Source organism: Macaca thibetana, chromosome 1 (assembly GCF_024542745.1).
Source record: "Macaca thibetana thibetana isolate TM-01 chromosome 1, ASM2454274v1, whole genome shotgun sequence".
NCBI classification, from domain to species: domain Eukaryota; kingdom Metazoa; phylum Chordata; class Mammalia; order Primates; family Cercopithecidae; genus Macaca; species Macaca thibetana.
Window position 1 is genome coordinate 14453460 of NC_065578.1, and position 17603 is coordinate 14471062.

General features: G+C 48.1%; 2 protein-coding genes across 4 annotated transcripts in view; one reads left to right on the plus strand and one right to left on the minus strand.

Annotated features, from left to right (window-relative positions):
- Nucleotides 1–4291, plus strand: part of DNAJC16 (DnaJ heat shock protein family (Hsp40) member C16) — a 49041-nt gene extending 44750 nt beyond the window's left edge. For both annotated transcript variants that reach the window (XM_050746007.1, XM_050746096.1), the window contains exon 15: nt 70–4291. In XM_050746007.1, the coding sequence (XP_050601964.1) occupies nt 70–469 (400 nt within the window). In that variant the 3' untranslated portion in view covers nt 470–4291. The remainder of the gene's footprint in view (nt 1–69) is intronic.
- Nucleotides 4267–17356, minus strand: AGMAT (agmatinase). 2 transcript variants are annotated; one of them, XM_050746307.1, is made up of 7 exons: nt 16942–17356; nt 15405–15607; nt 12661–12709; nt 11423–11618; nt 10241–10420; nt 7321–7405; nt 4267–6274 (listed from the first exon to the last, which is right to left on the minus strand). In XM_050746307.1, the coding sequence occupies exons 1-7, from the start codon at nt 17211–17213 to the stop codon at nt 6201–6203; spliced, it is 1059 nt and encodes a 352-aa protein (XP_050602264.1). In that variant the 5' UTR covers nt 17214–17356; the 3' UTR covers nt 4267–6200. The 2 variants fall into 2 exon arrangements, with proteins under 2 accessions (XP_050602264.1, XP_050602354.1); XM_050746397.1 differs by lacking the exon at nt 15405–15607 and adding an exon at nt 11948–12009 and having other exon boundaries at nt 5865–6274; nt 16942–17230.
- Between the last annotated feature and the right edge of the window lie 247 nt (nt 17357–17603).

Below are 17603 nucleotides of genomic sequence, written 5' to 3' on the forward strand. Positions count from 1 at the left end.
GGTATTTATTTTCTCAGCAATTAAATGTGTCAGGAAATGCCCTGAGTCCTCATTCTCTTCTTCCTACAGGAGCAGCTGCCTACACTTCTCCTTCCTGAGTCTAGATAAACACAGAGAATGGCTAGAATACTTACTAGAATTTGCGCAAGATGCAGCCCCGATCCCAAACCAATATGACAAGCATTTCATGGAACGTGACTACACTGGTTATGTCCTGGCTCTGAATGGCCACAAGAAATACTTCTGCCTCTTCAAACCCCAGAAAACAGTTGAAGAGGAGGAAGCCATGGGGTCGTGCAGTGATCTTGACTCTTCCCTCCACCTGGGTGAATCCCGAGGGAAACCTTCCTGTGGCCTTGGATCCAGGCCCATCAAAGGAAAGTTGAGCAAGCTCTCCTTATGGATGGAACGCCTGCTGGAGGGCTCCTTACAGAGGTTTTATATCCCATCATGGCCTGAACTAGACTGAGAGGATTTTCAGAAGAGATTGGAACTCTTCAGACTTTTTAACATGCCCCTGTGAACAGGTATTTTCAGGAATCAAACTACCACAATGAACAGAGTATAGATTTTAGATTGCTCTTCTAGAACCATGGCTAGAAGATCTTTCCTCTGTCCTGTTCTAACCTAGGAATGAAAAACGCCACAAGTTTGAATCCCCTAGATCAAAATCTTTTCCTCTGGGTTTTATTTTTCCCCACTGAATGCCACACCATTGAAAATAGACTGCTCACCCCCTCTTCCTTTCTTGTCCCTGTCCCATGCTCACCCAACCCTCCTGTCCTGTGTCTTGGAGAAACACAGGGCTCCACCCTGCAAACGGCATCTGGCGGACCCTCATGAGCCTGTCGTGCAGGCCAGGTGATTGGCCCCTTCCCCAGTCCCGGCCCTGCTGTGCTTCTGCCATGGCGCATGCTCCTAACCCTGAACAACCCACGGCAGCTTCTAGCCCCGCATCTGGAAAAAGGCCCCTTTCCAAGCAATCTCACATTTACTGGTTGTTCTGGGAATAAGTGGCTAAATGTATATTTCGGGGGTATCCTCCAACAACCGTTTGTTGGCCACAGTTTGAAAAGGAAAGGAATGAGCGGGAGTTCTGCATGTGAGTTCTCAAGAAAAGGAAAGGGAGGCTGAGCAGTGGCTGAAGCGATGCAGCCTTGAGACACGCTGTGAGCGTCCCATCCGCCGCCCCAGCGCTGCTGGTAGCCAGGGGAGGGGTCTGCACAGTGAGAAGTACTGTGATGACTTTGAGCCGTTGACATGTATGTTTTCAGATGCCTTTCTGCCTCTGTCGATTTTAGGGTATGGATATTAGGAGCCATAACTTGTAATCTTGTTCTCTGAACGTAGAGATAAGCTGCTATATAAAGCCAGTAGACGTTAAACTGAAGAGAAACTATTCTCACCTGCTATGAGTCAGGCTCAAGGAACCTCTTCACTCCAATAGTGTCTCTTTAGTAAAATACCAAACATGTCTTTGTATCAAGGAACTTAAAATTTCTCAACAATTGTATTTTGAACACTGTTACCCTAAAAGTGCTGTCTCTTCAAGTCATCTTTTGCAGCAAGTGAGCCAAGACTTGTTCTAGACTCCCATTTTGCAAAAGGCTTACTTTCCACTTCTGGCCTATATTTTGATGTCTCATCTTCATTGTTTTCACTGTTAACTTACAGCTGCTTCACCAGTATCGGGGTGAGACTGGCCATCAGCACCTGAGCGTACTGAGCTCCAGGTATAGTGGACCCCAGCCTGGCTCATACCAGCCAGTTAGCTACCTTTTATTTTTCAGGGCAGAACCACCAATAGTTCTGAGTTTGAGTTTGGACAGTTTCAAAGAGTAGTCCGTTCAAATGTCAAAGCAAGGTGCCTTTGGTGGCTTTGTGAAGGTTGAAAATCAGTGATGGGACATTTACTAAGTTAGTATTTCTTTTTTTTTTTTTTTTTTTTTTGAGATGGAGTTTCGCTCTTGTTGCCCAGGCTGGAGTGCAATGGCACAATCTCGGTTCACCGCAACCTCTGCCTCCCAGGTTCAAGCAATTCTCCTGCCTCAGCCTCCCTAGTAGCTGGGATTATAGATATGTGCCACCACGCCCGGCTAATTTTGTATTTGTAGTAGAGACAGGGTTTCTCCATGTTGGTCAGGCTGGTCTCGAACTCCTGACCTCAGATGATCCGCCCTCCTTGGCCTCCCAAAGTGCTGGGATTACAGGTATGAGCCACTACGCCCGGCTAAGTTAGTATTTCTTTAATCATAATGCTTTAAACTAAGCCACTTGGATCCTGAATAATTTAAATCTTGAGCTACATTGGTAAGTAATAAATTATTTAAGGCCAGGAAATCTGTAGTTTTCATGGAGTCTGTAGCTTTATTAAAAAATAAATCACTTCCAGGCTTCATTCTTCCATATGATCCTCTAAAAATGGACACTTCCTCTGAATGCTGTATCTCATGGCACCTGGTCCAACTAGAAGTGGTCAGGGAATTCATTTGGCTCCTTGATACATCAATCCTCAAAATTACTTTCTGGCTCTTTTATGGCCAGATTGCTTATGTGAGTAGTCTTTTGGTTTGGTAGTAAGTTTTTATTTTTAATTTCTGTACTAATGAAATTCCTGACTTTAATTTCTAAAAACCAAAAACTCTCCAAGTTTGTTTATTTATATTTTTTTAAATGGAGACGAGGTCTTGCTGTGTTGCCCAGGTGGGTCCCAAACTCCTGGCCTCAAGCAGTCCTTCCACCTTGGCCTCCTAAAGTGCTGGGATTATCAGTATGAGCCACCATGCCAGATTCATTCATTTTTTAAAATTTTTATCTCTTCAAGTCATCTTTTGATCTTTTAAAAAGCACCTTCAAACAGCTGCACCTTCCATTTGCACTAGGAAAGGAAAGTAGTGATGGGGTTGGCAATGTTTCTGGCAAATGTTTCAGCCCAAAAACTCTTCTACAGATGGGTTTAGAGCTGGTGCCCTATGAGAATATTAGGGAACTTTTATTTTAAATTGAACTTTACCCTTGTCCATACAAGGCATTCCTCCTGAATGCATCCATGAATTTGTTTACTTTTGTGTCAAACGTATGAGCCATTGTCCTGCTCAGCCTGTGCCACCATTGCTCTGTCTGATGTCTGATATATGTAATCATACAAGACCCGATTTTGGTTCTAACACAGTGGTCTCTGACTGTCAACATTGATGTTTTTAGAGATGGGTTCTTCTGGTTGATACAGACTATGCATCGCGTTTAGCAGATGGGGTGAAACTGGCCTAAAACAAGTCTTTGCGGAATACATGCCAATTTAAAAAAAAAAAATTATTGCTCAGGTGTTGGTTTCACAATTTTTATCTAACACTGAGGCTATCAGCTCCAACTAAACAACATTTCAGGGGGTGAGGTTGCCCTAACTTCCATTAGGGACCATGGTCTCACTGCCATCACTTATTAGCCATGAGAATTTGGTTGTAGTTTTCAGGTAGGTTGGTTTCTTCCTCATTTGCAGCCTGTTGATACTTGTTCCCTTTTATTTATTAACATCCCAATCAATTTGCAGCCACCATCATTACATAAATATTTTTCTGTTATAAAAAGAAGTGTGATCTGACTGTTTTTTTAGTGATTTCCTTGGTTTGGGAATAGAGATTGGAAGCACATGCACATACTCAGACCTATTTTGTTAACCAGAATTTTTTTTTTTTTTTTTTTTTGAGACGGAGTCTTGCTCTGTGGCCCAGGCTGGAGTGCAATGGCACAATCTCAGCTCACTGCAACCTCTGCCTCCCAGGTTCAAGCGATTCTCCTGTCTCAGCCTCCTGAGTAGCTGGGATTACAGGTGCCCGCCACCACGCCCGGCTAATTTTTGTATTTTTAGTAGAGATGGGGTTTCACCATGTTGGTCAGACTGGTCTCGAACTCCTGACCTCGTGATCCGCCCGCCTCAGCCTCCCAATAACTAAAATTCTTTAAAAGCTGATACCAAACATCTCTACAGATGAACTGTAGTTTACATCCAGCTGTCTGACATTGTCCCCTAGAAACAAGTGCAGTGTGGCAGCTGCTGAATCTGCCTGTTCAGTTTGTCAAGGAAGATGATTGTACTTGGGAGAGATCTAAAAAGAACGTGAATATTTTGCACTTTTGATACTCTTAGGAACAAATAACTTATTTGTCAAATTGTTTCTTTTTTATGTTTTGGGTGGTTTTTTGTTTTTTGACTTTTTTTGTATTGTGAACAGGCACTGAAGCTAATGTTATTTTAAGATTACAGAATGGAAAAAGAAATAAACTATTTTAATGTGTGATAATTATGGGGTGGCCCTTGCATTGCAAGATGATGATTTGATTATGGACACATTATCAACAGAATTGAATTTGCATGTAACTCAACACATGCTTAAGATCACCACAGCTGAACTGCAGATTTCAGGAATTGCTGTCATAGAGGGTACATCAACTTGAGAGTAGATTCTTACAGGAAATGAGTTACAATAAGTAACATTAAGAGCCCAGCTGCCAGCCTGGCCAACATGGTGAAACTCCGTCTCTACTAAAAATACAAAAATTAGCTGGGCGTGGTGACGCACAACTGTAATCCTAGCTACTCAGGAGGCTGAGGCAGGAGAATTGCTTGAACCTAGGAGGCGGAGATTGCAGTGAGCTAAGATTGGGCCACTGCACTCCAGCCTGGGGAACAGAGCTAGACTCCGTCTCAGAAAAAAAAAAAAAAAAAAAAAACCCAGCTGATGTTTTCTAGTTTTGTTTTGTTTTCTGGGGTTTTTTGTTTTTGTTTTTGTTTTTTTTCTTTTTAGTAGAGACAGGGATTCACCATGTTGGCCAGGCTGGTCTTGAACTCCTGACCTCAGGTGATCCACCCGCCTAGGCCTGGGATTATAGGCATGAGCCACTGGATCCGGCCTGGTTTTTGTTTGTTTTAAGAGATGGAGTCTCGCTCTGTCAGCCAGGCTGGAGTGCAGTGGCATGACCTCAGCTCACTGCAACCTCCACCTCCCGGGTTCAAGCGATTCTCCTGCCTCAACCTCTTGAGTAGCTGGAACTACAGGCACGCGCCACCACGCCCGGCTAATTTTTGTATTTTCAGTAGAGATGGGTTTTCACCATGTTGGCCAGGCTGGTCTCACACTCCTGACCTCAAGGGATCTGCCCGCCTCAGCCCTGCAAAGTGCTGGGATTACAGGCATGAGCCACCATGTCCGGCCTTAGGTTTTCTAGTTTAGAAAACATTGTGTGTACCCTTCTAGGCTTCTCAGCAAGAAGTTTCTTCACTGGGCTCTCCGTGTTATTTTATACTTTTTAGTTAACATTCATAGTGGTCCTAAAACCAAGATGCAGCCCTAAGCACCTCATAGGAGGATAGGAGGAGCTGTTTTTCTTTTTTTTTTTTTGAGATGGAGTCTTGCCCTGTCACCCAGGCTGGAGTGTAGTGGTGTGATCTCAGCTCACTGCAGCGTCCGAGGAGGAGCTATATTTTAAAGGAAGATACTCAATACTCTTAAGAAGCAGATCATCAAAATTTTTAAAAGCAGCTGGGCGCAGTGGCCCACGCCTGTAATCCCAGCACTTTAGGAGGCTGAGGCGGGTGGATCACCTTAGGTCAGGAGTTCGAGACCAGCCTGGCCAATGTAGTGAAACTCCATCTCTACTAAAAATACAAAAATTAGCCAGGTATGGTGGTGGGCGCCTGTAATCCCAGCTCCTCAGGAGGCTGAGGCAGGAGAATCGCTTGAACTCGGGAGGTGGAGGTTGCAATGAACCGAGATCATGCCATTGCACTCCAGCCTGGGTGACAAGAGCAAAACTCTCTCAAAATAAATAAATAAGATATAGAAATATGGAATGCTTATACAGTATTATTTCATAGTTTTTTTTTTTAATTTCATGTTTCTAATGTTTAGATAATCTTAAAAGAAATTCTCCACACTTCCCCTTTATCCTCCATCTTTCATCAAAGGGAAAAAAAACAGTACAAGTACTCTTTTGCTTTTTTCCAATTAATCCAAGTTCCTTAGAAATATTGCTGTTTGGGTGAGAGTTCTACTGAATACCCCAATTTCACAGCCAGCAATGACACTTTCAGCAGAAAGTTTTCTTGGCATCAACTCTTTAGTTCTCAGACTGCTTATTCATAAGTTCTTCTTGAGAACTTGTCAGCGATGCAATCTGTTTTGTCTTGAAGAGCACAAGACTCAGACGGTTGTCACTTTGGGGAGAGCACACAGCATCTCAAACAGCAGGTTAGCCGCCAGCAGGGCTGTGTTCCCTACGAAGAAGTAAAACCTGACATGAATACCCTGCAGACCACCCCCTGAGCCAAGCCTTGGGACTCCTCAGCTTTCTTCCCCTTGTGCCTCCTTTTCCAGAGCCCTGTCTTGTACACCCCTCTAGGGTGCCCACCAGCTGTGAACACTCGGCCCGGGCTCTCTGCCTCCATCAAGCATCATTTGGAAATCATATTTTAAAATTCAGAAAGTTCTTTGTTTACCCTGAGAACAGATTTTTCCCAAAGGAGAACCTATAATAATGATGTGTACTGTATATATTATCTACCCTCTGAGGTCGATAGGCCTAACTCCATAAGCTTGTCAACATTAAAATTATTGGGATGGCATCTGCTTCCAAGATCTTAACCAGCTAAGTTCCTACGTGATAAATATTAACATATATTATTTATGCTTTAGAATTCACTTTGCAATGAAACGTCAAAGGAGAAGGGGACTGGGCCACTCTGTCACTAGACTGCAGGCTGGTTTCTTTCTCTTCTGCTGATTGGTGGGCAAGCTAATAATACTTAGCTACCTCCTAGGGGTTTTGTTAGGGTTAATGAGCTCACATTTGTAAGGTGTGCAGTAATAGGTGTGTTTTCTTCACCATTGGACATGCTCAGCCACTTCCCCGAGTCATATAAGGGACTCATCCATTTTCTTTCTTTTTCTCTTTTTTTTTTTTTGAGATGGAGTCTCGCTCTGTCACCCAGGCTGGAGTGTAGTGGCGCAATCTCAGCTCACTGCAACCTCCGCCTCCCGGGTTCAAGCGATTCTCCTGCCTCAGCCTCCCGAGTACCTGGGATTACAGGTGTGTGCCACCACACCTGGCTAATTTTTGTATCTTCAGTAGTGATGGGGTTTCGCCATGTTGGCAAGGCTGGTCTTGAACTCCTGACCTGAGGTGATCTGCCCACCTTAGCCTCCCAGTGCTGGGATTACAGGCATGAGCCACCACGCCCAGCCCCATTTTCTGCTTATTAACTAGCTTCATGTAATTTAAGCTGCCAGCTGCCCATGGATCACAGTCTTCTTGCTTACTCACCAGAAAGATCATACGGTGGTGAAACTTCGACGAGATCACAGCCCACCACGTTCAGGCCTTGACAACCCCGGATGATCTCCAGAGCCTATTCAAGATCAAGACTGAGTTGTCCACAGTGGTAATCATTTACAGTGAAAAGCACCCAGCAGAGCTTTTCCCAGCACACGCCACCCTTTGGCTTGGAATTGGCTTTCCCTCCATAAACATTTCTTGACTGCCAGGCACACTGGCAGGCCTCCCAGAGGCACAGATAATGCGTACACAGTCCCTGCTCCTGAGGGCTGCATGGTGTGGTGATGGAGACAAGGAAACCAATCGTTTGAATGTCGTGCACCAAGGGCTTCAAGAAAAGCAAGCCCAGAATGGTATCAGCACAGGTAACAGCCTGGAGAGGTGCGTAAGGCTTCCCCAAGGTGGAAATACCCAGTTCAAGGGATAGGCCAGGCAGGGGGAAAAACACAGGCAAAGGCACCAAGATGGAAAAAGTTCAGGTGGTGAGATGTGGCCAGAAGACAGAATAAGTGAGGGAGACTAATGGGAAGAGAGTGACCTTGTCTGAAAGGGTTTCCATCCTGCAGGTGAAAAGCCCAGAAGGTTGCTAAGCAGAGGGATGAGGAATGTGTTTCAGAAATCCCTCATGAGAAGAGAGGATGGTTATAGCCATTTCAAGAGACAGAGTTACGGCCACCCTCCTTTAAGATGTTAGAGGATGTAAGGTACTTGATTAGGTTTAAGCAGTCTTCGTTCATTTACTCTCAAATGTCTTTGAGTGCCTACTATTTGTATGTATCAGGCACTGTTGTAGACTCCAAGGACAAGGTAGGGAACAATACGTAGGTCCTGCCCTCGGGGAGCTTCTAGTCATAACCATTCTGCCTCCGTGCATTTACTCCCCGCACACATTATTGGAGCTTTATTTGGGTGTGTCTAAAATTCTTGAGCTACTTTGGTAGGTAGGTATGCCATCGCATGCATTTTATTTATTTATTTATTTATTTATTTATTTATTTATTTATTTTTGAGACAGGGTCTCTGTCACCCAGGCTGTAGTGCAGTGGTGTGACCATGGCTCACTGAAGGCTTGACCTGCCAAAGTCAACTGATCCTCCTACCCGACCCTCCCTAGTAGCTGGGACTACAGGTGCACACTAGCACACCAGACTAATTTTTATTTTTATTTTTAGTAAAGGTGGGATCTCACTATGTTGCCCAGGCTGGGCTCAAACTCCTGGGCTCAAACGATCCATCCACCCTGGCCTCCCAAAGTGCTGAGGTTACTCCCTGAGCCACTGCACCTGGCCCATTGTATGCACTTTTATTTAAATTTAACCCTAAAAAGATAAGTTTAGTGTTTTTGTTTGTTTTGAGATGGAGTTTCGCTCCTGTTGCCCAGACTGGAGTGCAATGGCACAATCTCGGCTCACCACAACCTCAGCCTCCCAGGTTCAGGTGATTCTCCTGCCCCATCCTCCCAAGTAGCTGGAATTACAGGCATGCACCACCACACCCGGTTAATTTCGTATTTTTAGTAGAGATGGGGTTTCTCCATGTTAGACTTGTCTCAAACTCCTGACCTCAGGTGATGCACCCACCTCGTGCCTTGGCCTCCCAAAGTGCTGGGATTACAGGTGTGAGCCACTGCCCCGGCCAAGTTTAGTGTTTTTGTTTGTTTGGATTTTTTTGAGGTGGAGTCTTGCTCTGTTGCCCAGGCTGGAGTGCAGTGGCACAATCTCAGCTCACTGCAACCTCTGCCTCCAGGGTTCAAGTAATTCTCCTGCCTCAGCCTCCCAAGTAGCTGGGATTACAGGCGCCTGCCACTGCGCCCAGCTAATTTTTGCACTTTTCTTTTTTTTTTTTTTTTTTTTTTTTTTTTGAGACAGAGTCTCGCTCTGTCGCCCAGGCTGGAGTGCAGTGGCCGGATCTCAGCTCACTGCAAGCTCTGCCTCCTGGGCTTACGCCATTCTCCTGCCTCAGCCTCCCGAGTAGCTGGGACTACAGGCACCCGCCACCTCGCCCGGCGGCTAGTTTTTTGTATTTTTTAGTAGAGACAGGGTTTCACTGTGTTAGCCAGGATGGTCTTGATCTTCTGACCTCGTGATCCGCCCATCTCGGCCTCCCAAAGTGCTGGGATTACAGGCTTGAGCCACCGCGCCCGGCCTAATTTTTGCACTTTTAATAGAGACAGGGTTTCACCATCTTGGCCATGCTGGTCTCAAACTCCTGACCTTGTGATCCACCCACCTCGGCCTCCCAAAGAGCTGGGATTCCAGGCATGAGCCACGACACCTGGCCAAGTTTAGTGTTCTTAAGAGAGGATACTATTAATGTTGTTCCCATGAACTGTTGTTCTTGTGACAGATGAACTGAAGGCAGGAAGAGCAAATAAAGGATGAAATAAAGGACTATTACATCCCAGATAGGAAACGAAGGCCCTTGCTAAAATCAATCACCCTTCAGTAAGAGAGTATTCAAACTTATCCTCACCCTGGAGAACAGTAAAGGCCTAGGTGCTCTGCTCTTAAGATCCTGTCTTGGCAGCCGTGCATGGTGGCTCACACTGGTAATCCCAGCACTGGGAGGCTGAGGTGGGTGGATCACGAGGTCAGGAGTTTGAGACCAGCCTGACCAACATAGTGAAACCCCATCTCTACTAAAAATACAAAAATTAGCCGGGCGTAGTGGCGTGTGCGTGTAATCCCAGCTACTCCGGAGGCTGAGGCAGAAGAATCACTTGAACCTGGGAGGCGGAGGTTGCAGTGAGCCGAGATCGTGCCGCTGCACTCTATCCTGGGCGACAGAGTGAGACTCCATCTCAAACAAACAAAAATCCTATCCTGATTCCTAAAGATTCGCTTCAAGGCCCAGGAAAATGGGTGTTAAGTATCTCCACCCCCAGGAATCTTCACTGGAGTCTCCTTACCTGACCAGGAGTGAGACCAGCAATTTCAGGTGTCCCTGTCCCTGGGGCATAGGCAGGATCCAGAGCGTCAATATCAAAGCTGATATAAATGGGTTTGCCTCCCATCTGCTGCCTGACTTCCGCCATCAGAGGAACCAGCGACTTCATCCAGCAGTCTTCAGCCAGAACTACCCGGAAGCCCTGTGGAGACAGGGACTGAGGCTTCTGCCTGGCAGCATTCACAGGGCGCTTCCTGTTTGCCAGCCCCTTGCTCAGCTCTATGTGCACATCACACTTGACCCTCCATCTCCGTGAGGAGGGAACTATCATCCTATTTTCCAGGTGAGGAAGGGAGGGACAATGAGTGGTAAGGAAGCAGGGTCAAAGCTGACTGATGGATTTGGGGTCAGAGAGAAGCTCCGCTAAAGCAAGAGTGGGAAACTCAGCAGCTCACGCTAGCACCTTCTGAATTGCTTTGTCCAGAAGACTGGCCTTGGCACATTCTAAAAGCAAGGGATTTGGGTCTTTCCCATGGGGTCTTGTCACACATGTGTACCTGAGAGCTGTTCTGCCTAGAGGGTATGAGGACCAGAACTAAGAAGGTGGCAACTCCTCTTGGGTCCAGACCTCCTCCCCTCTTTTTTTTTTTTTTTTTGAGACGAAGTCTCACTCTGTCGCCCTGGCTGGAGTGCCGTGGCACGATCTCGGCTCACTGCAACCTCCGCCTCGCAGGTTCGAGCAATTCTCCTGCCTCAGCCTCCCGAGTAGCTGGGATTACAGATGCGTGCCACCAGGCCCGGCTAATTTTTGTATTTTCAATAGAGACGGGGTTTCACCGTGTTGGCCAGGCTGGTCTCGAACTCCTGACCTCAGGTGATCCGCCCACCTCAGCCTCCCAAAGTGCTGGGATTACAGGCGTGAGCCACCGCGCCCAGCCTCCTCCCCTCTTCTAAGCCAGCACCCTCCAAAGGGGTGGGTCGATTTCTGCTTGTCTCCCCACCCCAGCGATAGACTTCCCGTGGCCCATAAACCAACCTCCTCACTCCTGTGCTCCGTATGCCCCTGAGGATGCAAACTCAGCCTTTTATCCCTGCTTTCAGACTTGATTAGCAAAGCCCCTGCTGAACCCCTGGTTGCCACGGGTGAGGCAATGGAGAGGAAGGCATTTTGGGGGGCAGGGGTGGGGGGCATTCGGTCTGTCACCTGGCTCCGGTTGTATCTGTAGGGATCCAACGTTGTGGAATAGCCCCGGATGCCAATCTGCGCCACCCGCTTACAGTCCAGGAGACCCTCATCCACACACCGGCGGAAGGGCGCCCCGTGGTAGAGCTTCTCTCCTAGGGCCTCGTCGGCCGTGTCCGTGTGCGCGTCCACATGCAGCAGCCCCACTGGGCCATGCCTGATGACAACAGGGCAGCTCAGAGGCCAACCCTCCCTGTGGGGCCCTAGCACAGCCACCCTTCAGGCCACCAATACTTGGTGACGATTCACAGCCACAAAGGGGAGACCTGGCATCCATTTTCTGCCTTGCAACTGGTTCCTGTCTTCTTGAGATCACTTAACATCTCAGAAGAACAATAAACTCACAGCAGTCAGGCAGGAAATAGACATGTTTTGGCTGCCACCCACACCTAACACCCAGAATATGCTTAATTTAGAGACAGGATGAGAATCAAGGGTGGTGGCACAGGCGAGCTTGGCTGAAGGCTCAACTAAACCAAGACATACCCTTTCTCCGACCGAGGAAGAGGAAGCTTCAATCCAGCTCTCTCCATAACCTCCATCAACCCCTGCCAGTCACCCAAAATAAACGTATGATCCAAATCCGTGAGAAATAAATGTAGCTTTGAGCAAAGACCTGCACCCACCCACCTCCAACCAGAATGCCACCCACATGTGCTTCCATAGACACATTCTGGAGCTGCCACCCTCCACCTCGGTCCTTCTGTCTCTTTCTCAAACTAAATTAGCCAAAGTCGGCCAACCCCGGGTAGACTTCCACTACTGGCAAATCAGTCTTTTGATTGTCTGGGAAAGGTGCCCTTTTAGGAGGAAACAAGGGCCTCTCAGCAAGCTCCACCATTGTGCCTGTCAGTGTTTGTTTTTGGCCCTTGAAGCAAAGCAGAAACTGAAGTTAACTGAGGTTGTGTATTTCACTAGAGGCTCATCTTCCAAAAGCAGAGGCAAGTTGAAAATGCTGAGCACACATACCAGGACAGATCTAGGGCAAGGGAGGGTGGCCAGAAGTGTTAATAATAAATTGTCTTGGCTTCTAGCTGGTGACTGACAGAGACGCCTGGAGCTCAACCTTAATTGTGATCCCCAGAAGCAGCTCATAACCTGAGCCAGCAGCAGTCACCTAATGCCACCTAACAGCAAACAACTCAGTCCCTGGCTTCTGGCTTTTGAAACCTTGCTGGGCCAAGCCATTTGGGACTTACTTTTTTGCCATCGCTTGCAATATGGGATACGTGATTGTGTGATCTCCACCTGCAAAGAGGAAGAAGAAAGACGTGTGAAAAGTGAATTGGAGGATTACATAGAATAATCTTTTTTTTTTTTTTTTTTTTTTTTTTGCGATGTAGTTTTGCTCTAACTATTGCCCAGGCTGGAGTTCAATGGCGCAATCTCGGCTCACTGCAACCTCTGCCTCACAGGTTCGAGCGATTCTCCTGCCTCAGCCTCCCGAGTAGCTGGGATTACAGGTGTGCACCACCATACCTGGCTAATTTTGTATTTTTAGTAGAGAGTTAATTTCACCATGTTGGTTAGGCTGGTCTCAAACTCCTGACCTCAAGTGATCCACTTGCCTCGGCCTCCCAAAGTGCTGGGATTACAGGCATGAGCCACCTTGCCCAGCTGAATAATCTTAACCCAATTTTCACCTTTTCAGACTGGGGAGCTATAACCACAGCTACAATAAGATCTTATTGATTGGTGGGCTGCTTAATGAACCTGGGAGGTCAAGGCTGCAGTAAGCTGTGATCGTGCCACTGCACTCCAGCCTGGGCGACAGAGTAAGACACGATCTCAAAAATATGAGTAGCTTGCCGGGCACAGTGGTTTATGCCTGTAATCCCAGCGCTTTGGGAGGCCAAGGCGGGCAGGTCACCTGATGTTGGGAGTTCAAGACCAGCCTGACCAACATGAAGAAACCCCGGGGGTGGTAGCGCATGCCTGTAATCCCAGCTACTCCGGAGGCTGAGGCAGGAGAATCACTTGAACCCAGGAGGCAGAGGTTGCGGTGAGCCGAGATCATGCCATTGCACTCCAGCCTAGGCAACAAGGGTGAAACTCCATCTCAAAAATAAATAAATAAATAAATAGCTTGAGCCTAGGAGTTTGAGACCAGCCTGGGCAACATAGCAAGACCATGTCTCTAAAAAGTAAAAGTAGAAATAGGCCAGGCGCAGTGGCTCACACCTGTAATCCCAACACTTTGGGAGGCCAAGACAAGCAGATTGCCTGAGCCCAGGAATTCAAGGTCCACCTGGGCAACACATTAAGACCCCATCTCTGCAAAAAATACAAAAATTAGCCGGGCATGGTGGCAAACTCCTGTAGACCCAGCTACTCAGGAAGCTGGAGTGGAAGGGTCACCTGAGCCCAGGGAGGACAAGGTTGCAGCGAGCCATGACGGCGCCACTGCACTCCAGTCTGGGTGACAGAGTGAGACCCTGACTCAAAACTAAATAAATAAAAGAGGAAATTAGACAAGAGCTACTTTAGGAATTGCCTTTGCAGCGTATTCTAAGAAAATGCCTAAAATAGCTCTGTTCAATAGAAACGTCTATCATGATGAGAATGTTCTATCTGCACTGGCCCATATGGTAGCCACTCTCCACATGTGACACACATGTGACATACATATAGCTAATATGACTCAGAAACTGAGTATTTTATTTTAATTAATTTAAATTTAGGCCAGGCGCGGTGGCTCATGCCTGTAATCCCAGCATTTGGGGAGGCTGAGGCGGGCGGATCACCTGAGGTCAGGAGTTCGAGACCAGCCTTGCCAACATGGTGAAACCCTGTTTCTACTAAAAATACAAAAAATTAGCTGGGCATGGTGGCACGCACCTGTAATCCCAGCTATTCAGGAGGCTGAGGCAGGAGAATTGCTTGAACCCGGGAGGTGGAGGTTGCAGTGAGCCAAGCTGGGCAACAAGAGCAAAACTCCGTCTCAAAAAAAAAAAATAGAATTTAAGTAGCCACATGTGGCTAGTGGCTACCCTATTGGACAGCACAGACCTAGGAAAGTATTCTTTCTGATAATAATAATAGCTAACATTTATTGAAGCTTAAGATATGCCATGCATAGGTCGGGCGTGGTGGCTCACGCCTGTAATCCCAACATTTTGGGAGGCCAAGGAGGGTAGATCACCTGAGGTCAGGAATTCGAGACCAGCCTGACCAATATGATGAAACCCCGTCTCTACTGAAAATACAAAAATTAGCCGGCCATGGTGGCGGGTGCCTGTAGTCCCAGCTATTCAGGAGGCTGAGACAGGAGAATTGCTTGAATCCGGGAGGCGGAGGTTGCAGTGAGCTGAGATTGTGCCATTTGTGAACAAGAGAAAAAGTGAGAGTGGGTCAGGGGTGAGAATAAGGGGAAAGCTGCCCTATAGGTTGATGTAGATCCTGAGCAGGACAAAAACACCCTCTTTGCAGTTCTCCTTGCAAATAGTCATTAGAAACATCATCTTGGCCGGGCGCGGTGGCTCACACCTGTAATCCCAGCACTTTGGGAGGCCAAGGTGGGCGGATGGCTTGAGGTCAGGAGTTCAAGACCAGCCTGGCCAACATGGCAAAACCCCGACTCTATCAAAAATACAAAAATTAGCCAGGCATGGTGGTGGGTGCCTGTAATCCCAGCTATGTGGGAGGCTGAGGCAGGAGAATCACTTGAACCCGGGAAGTGGAGGTTGCAATGTGCTGAGATTGCACCACTACACTCCAGCCTGGGTAACAGAGTGACACTGTCACACACAAACACACACACACACACGCACGCACAAGTGAAATATTCTCTCCCCAGGGATTAAAATAAATGAATTACAATGCTGTCTTTCCTACTGTCTCCACATATGCAGTGGCTTGCAGGGGAGAAGTAGCTGTACTCAAGCCCCTGATAAATAAACCCTGAGTGCAGGGAACTACTCTGGCTCTTGCAGACTGACATTACCCAAGGTCAGAGGAATACAGCCAGCTGCTACAATTTTCTCATAGGCCTCTTGAATTCGCCGGCAGCTGTCCTGAAGGTTGTAAAGATTGACATTCACATCGCCTAGGTCTGCAACCATGAGGGACTGGAAGGGGAGGGCCCCCGTGCTAGGATTGACTGTCCGAAGCATCACTGATTCTTCCCGGATGCGGCGAGGTCCGAATCTGCCGAAGGAAGAATCGTCCTATCAGCCATCTGCAGAGATTTCAGGCTCTGCTTAGGCCAGGGCTTCTCAGCCTCAGCAATTTGGGACCAGATGATTCCATGTTGCAGTACTGCATAATGGAATGTTTAGCAGCATCCCTGGCCTGTACTCACTAGGTGCCAGTAGCACCCTTCCTCCAAGGTGTAACAACCAAAAATGCCTCCAGATATTGCCAAATGTCCCCTGAGTGCAAAACCGCCCCACTTGAGAATCACGGATCTAGGCGATATATTGAAGAGACTAAAGTGTACTAAATGGCATTAGCCAATTTCATGATCTACCTGAGTCTCAGTTTGCTAATCCGTAAAATATTTACCTTGCACCGTAGTAAGAATTAAATGAGGTAGTCTATGCAAAGCACCTTGCACTTAGGAGACATTTAAAGTGCTGGCTTTCATAATTCAGATCAGGGCAGTCAGATATAGTGTTGCTGAGCTGAAGCAGAAATTGCTGATGTTCAATAATTAGGAAAATGAATTTTGCCTCCTCCGACTTGATCCTAGGAAAACTGCCTTCATTTGAGCATTTCTTGAGTCAGGTGACATCTAGAGATTTGGGGAAGGGGCAGCCAGTTTCTGCTCTCAAATGCAATGTCACCTGCCACTGTAAGCTGGGGAGAGGAGAGGAATCCACAGCAGCCATCCCAGCAAGGCCCCAGGATAGGGACACAGAGAAAGTTCAGGCTTTAGAATCCCTTCTTTTTATTTTTCTTTTTTTCTTTTTTTTTTTTCTTTTCTTTTTTGAGACGGAGTCTCACTCTGTTCTCCAGGCTGTAGTGCAGTGGCACGATCTCAGCTCACTGCAACCTCCACCTCCCCGGTTCAAGCGATTCTCCTGCCTTAGCCTCCTGAGCAGCTGGGAATACAGGCCTGCGCGACCACACCCGGCTTTTTTTTTTTTTTTTTTTTTTTTTTTTTTTTTTGTACCTTTGTAGAGGCAGGGTTTCACCATGTTGGCCAGGATGGTCTCAAACTCCTGACCTCGTGATCCGCCCGCCTCGGCCTCCCAAAGTGCTGGGATTACAGGCATGAGCCACCGGGCAAGCCAAAATCCCTTCTTGACCAATTATGACACTAAGATGTGGGAGGCCACGCCCATGTTGAGCCCTGGGGGTCGCTTGTTGAGGGTCCAGGGAACTCAACCATTTCAAACCATAAGGGGTATTTTGGAACCGGCCACCAGCTTCCAACTCGACCCGAGGCCAGCAGGGGCGCCTGTCCCGGTGCTTTCCATGCCCGACAGCCATCAAACAGTCCCTCCACGTGTCCCCGGCCCCCGCCCTTTAGGCCTTACCTCGCCCCAGGCCGGTTAGAGGTCCCAGTATCCAGGGGCACCCCGATGAAGGCGGCGTCCAGCCCCTCGGGGGAGGTCTGCACCGGCAGGCGCATCATGGAGCAGATGCCCACCGACCGGGCCACCACCTCGGGGCTGGGGGGCTGGTTCCGGGGCGCGTCGGAAGCCTGGCGGCTCTGGCGGAGCCCGGGGTGGCAGAGCCCTACAACAGGACGCGCGCCCACGCCGGGCCCCGGCCCCCGGGCGCAGCCGGACGCCAGCAGCCGCAGCATTGCCGCGCGCGGCCCCGACCTCACCAACCAGACAGCCCGCGAGGCCGCCACGATCTGGCTGGTCCCGAAAGGCGAGGCGAATGTGCACGCGCCGGAGCCGGAGCCTGAGCCGGCTCAAAGGTCAGGGGCGCCCTGGGATCAAGGCGGGGGAAGGGCCCAGGGACCGGCCGTGCTTTCCCCTCAACCCCTCTGGACTTCAGCCTCTGGCCTCTGGTAAATAGAGTCAGGCTAGGGGCGCCCACTGGCCGGCACTGTGCCAGGGGTGTCTGCGCCCTGCTCCCCACTGTGGCCTTCAGCAACCTCTTCTCCCATTCAGAGTAATTTTGGGTTTGTTTGTTTGTTTTGTTTTGTTTTGTTTTGTTTGAGACGGAATCTCGCTCTGTCACCCAG